This window comes from Varanus komodoensis, unplaced genomic scaffold (genome assembly GCF_004798865.1).
Source record: "Varanus komodoensis strain SLA01 unplaced genomic scaffold, ASM479886v1 scaffold1, whole genome shotgun sequence".
NCBI lineage: Eukaryota > Metazoa > Chordata > Lepidosauria > Squamata > Varanidae > Varanus > Varanus komodoensis.
In genome coordinates, this window is record NW_025335268.1 from 99,195,872 (window position 1) to 99,204,978 (window position 9,107).

Genomic DNA, 9,107 nt, shown 5'->3' on the forward strand with positions numbered 1-9,107 from the left:
TCCCTCTCACAATTGTGCAATCTGGGTATCTGGTCCAGCACTGACCACGCCTGGAGGGGAGGGGAGGGGCGTTGCTCTGGTTTATCGAGCTTCTATTTCCCTTGTGGGGCTCCCTGTCCTCTCGAAGCCAAGGCTGGAGTGCCTCCACTTGGTGTTGGGTGACTGAGACAGATTGGGGATTCTGTTGGTGTACCGTGCACTCTTCTGCCCAACAGACTCCCTGCCTGAGCTGACGGAGATCGTCTCGAACCTGGTGTTGAAGACTCCCAGGATGTTGGTCCTGGGGGACTTCAATCTCCATGCCAAGATGGTTCTAACTGGGGCAGCTCAGGACTTCATGGCCTCCATGGCAGTCATGGGGCTGTCTCAACACGTCATTGGCCCGACCTATGAACGTGGACACACTCTGGACCTGGTTTTCTCGACAGGGCAGGAAGAGGGTGATCTGAGGGTGAGGAATTTAAGCTTGATGCCCTTGTCATGGTCAGATCACTTCCTCATAAGGAGCTAGAGAGCAGCCTTTCCCTCTGCAAGGGTGCGGACCTGATTGTATTGGTCCGCCCCTGGAGCCAAATGGATCCTGATGGATTCCTGGAAACTCTGGGGGATTTTTCAGTTGACAAGGCTGGTGATCCTGTCGATGCCCTGGTTGAACTGTGGAATGAGGAGATGACCAGGGCTATTGACACGATCGCTCCCAAACGTCCTCTCCCACCTGGCAGAGCCTGTTCATCTCCTTGGTATACACCTGAATTACGGGCGATGAAGCAGGTTGGGAGACATCTAGAGTGTAGGTGGAGGAGATCACGGGGTGATTCTGACCGAACACACTTAAGAGCCCATTATCGGGCCTATGCTGTGGCGGTGAGGATGGCAAAGAAGAAGTTTCCATTGCCTCCTCACAATGCCGTCTGGTGGAGCTTTTTCGGGTGGTGCAGGGGCTGATGCATCCGGGCCCGAAGAAAGATCTTGTGCCACCCTCGAAGGCCTGCTGTGACAACTTTGCCAAGCATTTCAGGGAGAAAATCGCTTAGATTCGCCACAAGCTTGACTCTGCTATTGAATCAGATTCTACTGGGGAGACGCCATTGACGGCGTCGAGTCCACAATTAATGGATGAATTTCAGTTGTTGTGGCCTGATAATGTGGACAAGGTGCTTGGACAAGTATGTCCTACCACTTGCTTACTAGACCCATGGCCATCTTGGCTACTTAAGAAAGCCAAGGACAGGATTGGGACCTGGATCCTGGAGGTGGTCAACGCCTCTTTAAGAGACAGCCGGGTACCTGCCCCTTTAAAGGAGGCGGTAGTCCGGCCAGTCCTAAGGAAGGCATCCTTGGATCCAGAGGTGGCCGCCGAGTATAGACCTGTGGCCAACATCCCGTTCCTGGGCAAGGTGCTAGAGCGGGTGGTGGCAGGACAACTCTAAGCACTCTTGGATGAAACTGATTATCTGGACCCATTTCAGTCCGGCTTCAGACCCGGGTATGGCACTGAATCTGCCTTGGTCGCCCTGTACGATGACCTGTGCAGGGAGAGAGACAGGGGAAGTGCGTCCCTGTTAGTTCAACTGGACCTCTCAGAGGCTTTCGATACCATCGACCATGGTATCCTTCTGAATAGGCTAGCGGGATTGGGAGTTGGAGGCACCGTGTGGCGGTGGTTCTGCTGCTATCTCAACGGCCGATTTCAGAAGGTGGTGCTGGGGGACTATGGCTCTGCGTCATGGCAGTTATGCCATAGAGCTCCGCAGGGGTCCATTTTGTCCCCTTTGCTATTTAACATCTACATGAAACTGCTGGGAGAGGTCATCAGGAGGTGTGGGCTGCAGAATCATCAGTACGCTGATGATACCCAGCTCTACCTCTTGTTTTCCACCAATCCAGGTGAGACAGTGGCTGTGCTGAACTGGTGCCTGGCCGAGGTAATGGGCTGGATGAGGGCCAATAAACTGAAGCTCAATCCAGACAAGATGGAGGTCCTGTTGGTGGGTGGCTCGGGCCTCGGGATGGGGGACTCGGGCCTTGTTCTAAATGGGGTTGCACTCCCTCTGAGGGACAGGTTTCTCAGCTTAGGAGTGCTCCTCGACCCTGAGCTGTCTCTAGAAGCTCAGGTGACGGCGGTGGCGAGGAGCGCCTTCCTTCAGCTTTGGCTGATTCATCAGCTGTGTCCCTTCCTGGAGAACGACTGCCTGGAGACAGTGACATGCGCGCTGGTAACTGCCCAATTAGACTTCTGTAACATGCTCTACGTGGGGCTACCCTTGAAGACGGTCCGGATACTTCAATTGGTGCAGAATAGAGCTGCCAGGTTGCTGACGAGGACTGGGCGTTGTTCTCATATAACCCCAGTTCTCCGTCAGCTTCACTGGCTCCCTATTGAAGTCTGGGCCCAATTCAAGGTGTTGGTTATGACCTATAAAGCCCTAAACGGCTTGGGACCTCAATATCTAAAGGAACGCTTGTGCCCATATACGCCCTCCTGCCCCTTGAGATCAGCAACGGATGCCCTTCTCTGGGAACCCTCTGTGAATGATATTAGGAGGGTGAGTACCCAGAGGAGGGCTTTTTCTGGGGTGGCGCCCCACCTATGGAATGCGCTCCCCAGAGAGGTCCACCTGGCGCCGTCGTTATTTGTTTTTCGGCGCCAGGCTAAGACCTTTTTATTTAAAACTTATTTTAATTGCTAAATTATTGTATTAATTAGGATTTTAAAATTTTTAGCCGAGAATGCACCGGAGGTTTTTAAATGTTTTTTTTCTTCTTTTAATTGTTATATTATTATTATTTTTGTATGTTTTATGTATTCTTTGTGAGCTGCCCTGAGGCTTTGTTGCAATGAGGGTGGCATAGAAATGTTTTAAATAAATAAATAAATAAAACACACTACCTCACAGATATGTTTCTTTGTGCTGGCTGTGTCCTGTGAACCAGGAATTTTGGGTTTTTTGGAGAAGAAAAAGCTCCTTCAGTCTCTTGTCAAGCAGAACTGGAAATGAACCAGCTAGTTGAGTTCAGCCTTTAAGGAAGAGATGATGGGCTGAGGATTACTTAGAAAATGAAGATGCATATTATGCTAGTGCAAAAGCTATGGCTCAGAGCTGTACTTAAGGTGAATTGCTCAAGAGCTTTCCAGAACTAACACGAACAACTCACTGCCTTGACCCTAAAATAATGTCCATCTGCAGTGCAGGTGAAAACTGATTACATGTAGGGCATTCTGAATACTGAGAAGGTTTCATTGTGACTGAGAAGTTTAATGTGCTTAGTGTACATATTGCAGGCATTTTATTTTAAGATATATTTTATTTATGTATTAGATTTATTTTCTGCCAACTTGGCCCAAGGGCCCTCTCAGTGGATATATGGACATGGTTTTCCAAAATTGCCGAGCAATTTCCCATTGCACTGGCAACTGGAGATTCCACCACTTTTGTAAGCTATTCAGACAGTCAACCTTTTTGTACTTTATGACATTTTGTCAGGGATTCTTAGACTACAATTGACAGTCCCAATCCACAGTTTTTTCCTAAAAGCGAAACATGAAAGTGAAGGGAGCAAATCACTCACAGTGTTTATTTTTAGAAATAATTTTGTGTTGGCTTTTAAAGGTGTTGTCTTCAGAACTGAACATGTATGAATCACAGAGTCAGGAATACAAATATGAAATTGAAAGGCTTGCCAATGAACTTCTGAATGTAAAGAAGAAATACCTCACTCAAAAACGCAAGGAACATGAAAACAAGTAAGAAACAATACAGTACTAATAATTGTAGCAGGATTTATTACAAAGCATTTTCTGAGGTGGGATTTTAAGGTCCTCTATCTCATTTCTTTTGAACCAATCTATAAAGCCCTCTCTGATAAGCGTATACATATACTTTTTTTTTCTGAGGGTCATCCTATACCAAGAGAATTCACATGGGCACAGAAGCCCAAAATTAGCTTACAGGGACTGCTAGAGTCTTTTGTGACTTTCTAGCCTTTGAGTTTATCAAAATGGTAGCAACTGTGTGTCTTTGACCTGGTAGGGAATTGGCTATCTCCCAAAGGATTTCCCTGTAGATAATATTTGTGTACTCCACTAATTTAGAGGAGACCCAGAAGTATGTGAGAAGTATTAGTGTGGTAGAAACTCTTCGAAATTTGGTGGTGCAGCCTACATTGATCTCCATGATGTTTTCAGTGGCTGCTATATACAGAGAACTAGATTGTTCTGACAGAATTGGCTTTGTGTGCCTTACAATAATTATATGCACTAAATAAATAATATTAGCAAACACTTTACACAAGCTTCTTCAGCTATTATGCACAAGATCCTGGATGATCCCAATTTTTGGAAATCCCCAAAATCTCAGGCCCAATTAGAAATCATAAGTTAATATTTGAATATCTTTCATTTTATGCTTGACTACAGGGCCCTCTCAAGTGGCTTGATTAAATGGGACTATGCTCTTTATTCAATCACTTGTATGACCAATCCAAAAAATGAAATGTTCCCATAGAAAAAATGTATAAATATGATGGTGGGAACTAAAGTCATAGTGTTTAGACCAAGTCACAGATGTCCATTTCCCTGTGTCTACATGTTTGGCTATTTAACTGACCTAATATTATCTCGAGTTTGTTCTTCAATTGTCTGTCTAGATTTTTGCAACCATACTCTCCCTACCCCTATTTATGAATGGGAACTACAATGTTACATTTCAATAAAACAAATCAAAGGATATCTTCCTTTTCTCACTTCTTACCCTTAGAATGGTATACCCTAGAATAACATTTTTAATTACGGAATTTGATTTCAGACCAGTTATCTTCTTTCTCTCACCTAACCATGTTTTAAGGCAGCAAACAGTTCTGAGGATTGAATTGGCAAAAAAGTCAGCAATCAAAGGTGTCCTTTGCCTAACTGTAAATGATGTTATGGTGCCTTGATGTTTGGAATTAGCAACTATTGGCCTGGAGCTTAATGATCAATACGCAATGTTACCATAATATCCAGCAATCCATTTCCAACAGTTAAATGTCCTTTGAAAAAGTTACATCTGCCTGGAGTAGGAGTATCTAAAAAGAAAGAATATACATGCAAAAACAGTACCACTGATTCCATCTCATTAATATATATTTGTCTATTATGCAAAGGTATATGGTGGATGATCAAAACAGTGAACATAGATTGGTACTGCCAGTAAAATACAACGACAAAGTGACAGCATAGTTATTTGAATCAGTGTTGGCTTCAGGAATTTTTGGCATCACACAGAAATCTTGTTTATAACAAAACAGGCTGCATCTGGGTAAACCCGTACATGCCTTTGTATGCATGCTTCCCACCCCTTGCTCTAGCATGGCCACATAGAAATTGATGTCTTCCATTTTTTTATTCACTGAAATTTAGAATTATGTACAACACTTATCGAGTTAGTGGAAATAAGTGAGCTTCGTAACCGATGGCTTAAATCTGACTTTGAAACAAGTTTTGAAACCATAGGGTTTTTCCCATTATTTTTAAAGTATACAATAGGAAAAAGCCCAAATCACACCATTAAAAGAGGAAAAAAACTGAAGCATTAAAATGTTTAATAAAGTATAAAAGATCCATAGCATTAATTATACATATATTAAATATCTCTGTATATAACAGAATATACTAGAATTGTGAAATAATTATGTCTAGATATCAACAAAGGCACCCCAAATTTCCATATATTTATCCATTTGTAAATTATGCCTAAAGGCCATTCAAAAATGGCGAGTTTTATTAAATTCTCCATACATTGTGTTATTGCAGGTGGCCATTTATCTTTCTACTGTTGTAATATTAGCCTTTTAGCTGTCAAAAGGGTGCAGAAAATCCATTTACATTTGCCTTGGGTTAAATTCCAAAGGATGGGTAGGTAATTGAAAATAACATGTGTATATCTGAATATTAAAGAACTTGCCAGCACAAGATTTATCTGAATTATTACTTCCTTCCAAAAGGAAGTTGCCATTGGGCATCCCCAAAACATGTGAAGAGGAGAAGCATTAGCAGCATTGTACCTCCAACAATTGACCAGTTTAATTAAGTCCTTATCAAAAAGATGTGGTGGTGCCCATTATACTTGAAACCTAAATTTTGGCTGAATTAAGTGTGGCCTAAGATCCATGAGGGACTGCAGGTGGCGCAGTGGTTTAAACCGCTGTGCTGCTGGGCTGGTTGATCGAAAGGTTGCCGGTTCGAATCTGCACAACGGGGTGAGTTCCCATTGCTCCGTCCCAGCTCCTGCCAACCTTGCAGTTCGAAAGCAGGCAAATGCAAGTAGATAAAAAGGTACCACTTCGGTGGGCAGGTAACAGCGTTTCGTGCACTTTGGTGTTTAGTCATGCTAGCCACATGACCATGGAGACTGTCTGTGGACAAACGCTGGCTTCCTCGGCTAGGAAACAGAGATGAGCACCGCCCCCTAGAGTCAGGCATGACTGGACTTAATGTCAAGGGGAAACCTTTACCTTTACCTTTTTAAGATCCATGTTCCCCTGCAAAATACATAATAATGAAGCACTCAATTGACTAAGCAAAATGTGGTGTTCTGGTTCATTATTCCATTCTTGTTTAAAACCCTATATATCATATTTATTCACTGATAATAAATATTTATAGACATGGATTGTAGCCTGATTGTTCAGCCTCAATCAATACTTCCAGTAAGACAGGCAGCTCTGAAGCTGTAAAAGCAGCAGGGCCAAACCTGGATTCTAATAAATGTTTAATTGCATACATTGCCATGCAGCCATGGCTGGCAAATTATATGTAGCACACAAAGCAGAAAAAAGTAGAAAAATTATCATCAGGATTGAGAAACTGATCCAAAGTAAAAATCATCCTATCCATCTGAGTTTGCCAAGCAAACCTTTCTCGCCAGTTTTAAAATCTGGATTCCTCACATCATTAATTTTGCATGGGAAAATATGTCAGACTGCAGTTGAGATGAAAATATGTACCAGAACTCTTTAGCTGCCTCAACTAGAGGAGGCACATTATCTGTTATGGCATGATGGGAGTCCAGCGCTATCCACTAGGGAAGAGAGTCCAGGAATGAACATCCCAGAACTTACCATGCAGAGACATAGAATCTAAGAGGAATGTGAACAAATAAGCCTGATGGTATGAGGAAAGGTGAGGGAGTCCAAATCCACCCTCTCAATGAATCAGAGTTATGATCTTATCACACTTTTTTTGGATGTAAAAACAACAACAGTCAGTTTTTAATCAGAAACGGAACGGGACACTTCTGAACCGAAATCTCCACACAGTCATGCTAAAGGAGGAAAGGAAAAGAAAGAGAGCATGTAGGCCTGATTTATTGTGAGAAAACAAACCTCGTGGATAATGAACTGACAAATTCATTAGAACATTTTTTGCATTTTTGTATCTCAGTTTAAGAAAATATGCCCATTGCACTGTTCTACTGGGGATTTCCTACTTTTTTATGAGCCAACTAAAAGAATAGTTAACTTGTGTCCTATTCTGTTTAGTATTAAAGGCAAACTGTTATTGATCATCCTACAGCATAAATTCTAGAGGCAGTAGTGGTTCAAAGTTATATACACAATGATTGTTTTGTGTAGGAAGAAAACAAACTGGGTAATTATCACTATAAGTCTGTTAAATGTGAAAATAGCTAACACGATTTATTCATTAAAATTCAACAAAGGAAAAATATCCCCCTTTTTGCCTTTGATGATTTCAGTCTTTCATATGAAAACAAATTATCATTTGGAGAAACAGCACTAAGATTAGAAATTCCAAGTGACAAACCTTACACTTATTCTGCATCTAATGAGAAACTCTGACCATTTGAGGGGGTAACATTAGGAGAACTCATTTAGTCTAATTTTTAATAATTCTCCATACCATCAGCACTCACTTAATTAGATCCAAACAGACATCTAATTGTAGCTGTTTAACTTAACAGGCTTTCATCAACATATTTTTAATGATCTCCTGATAGAACTTGAGAAACTATAAAAACTTTAGAAACTTTTGGAAATTATATCAAGAAAGAAAGTATAAAAAATGCATAATGTTTTTTCCTTTTCTTCTTCTTTTTTCCCACCCCTAAGGGAAAAGGAGAAAGCCTTGAGTAACATGGAACATGACTATCCAGGACAGAGAGCCAGAGTTCCACGCTTCACTGGGGGTGGTTTCCCACTTAGCAACCCACCTCCCAAAATTCCAGCCTAAATCATTGTATTATCATACATTGTTACCTGCTTTGACATCTCCTTCTGAATTAGAATGTTATTTTGGGATTTATTGTTTTTAATGTAGCCTGGAACAAAATGCTTACTTGAGATCACTGTTCTTTTGATAAGAGTTAGAACTCTGGAGTAGAAAATGCGATTTATTATGTGCAATTGACTGAATGCTGCCCATAATGATGTCACTCTCCACTTTATTGATATCACTGGAGCAGATGGTCCTCTTTTCCTTTCTTTCTTTTTTACCATTCTCAACTGCATTTCTAAGCACCCTTGATAAGAAGTAAGCATTGTTGGGATCAGTGAGGCTGACTTCCAAGTAAATACACTGAGGATTGGATATTAAGCTTGTAATCAACCTTTATAGTTTCATAATGGTCTTGCCTTAATCTACATCTTCCTAAATGCACGTAAGGAAGAAATATCTAAAATGTTAATATTCTACTCTGATGAAACACAAAACTGGAAACCTCAAAAGAACAGCATTAACTTATGAAGTTTTATGGTCATGTGTGTTGTGCTATGGCAGAACAATAGTTAGGAAGATTAGGAAGGTATGGGAGAACATTAGGCTCACACTGATAAATGTATTATCTTTTTTGTACTAGATACTAAGAATGATGGTACACCTTTGATGTTATACTGTCAATTGAGAACATGCCTGACTTTCATTAATTAGTTTCTTATGTGTCAAATCTGGAGACTAAATATAGCCAACCTTAACTCTGAATCCTGTAAAAGGCATAAACTGAGTTAGTTTTACAATATTTCAGCATTGTTTACATATGAAATCTCACATGCCTCTCCAGACTGCATTTTTTCAACCTCTAAGAGATTTAATTATCATTTATTAGGAAGCCATG

The 9,107-nt window shown here is 41.4% G+C and overlaps 1 protein-coding gene across 1 annotated transcript in view; it reads left to right on the forward strand.

The window, feature by feature from the left end:
- The window catches only part of CFAP58 (cilia and flagella associated protein 58), a 103,685-nt gene extending 94,871 nt beyond the window's left edge, over positions 1 to 8,814 (forward strand). The window contains exons 17-18 of the mRNA XM_044431375.1: positions 3,612 to 3,745; positions 8,107 to 8,814. Of these exons, the coding sequence (XP_044287310.1) occupies positions 3,612 to 3,745; positions 8,107 to 8,227 (255 nt within the window). The 3' untranslated portion in view covers positions 8,228 to 8,814. The remainder of the gene's footprint in view (positions 1 to 3,611; positions 3,746 to 8,106) is intronic.
- Positions 8,815 to 9,107: the final 293 nt, after the last annotated feature.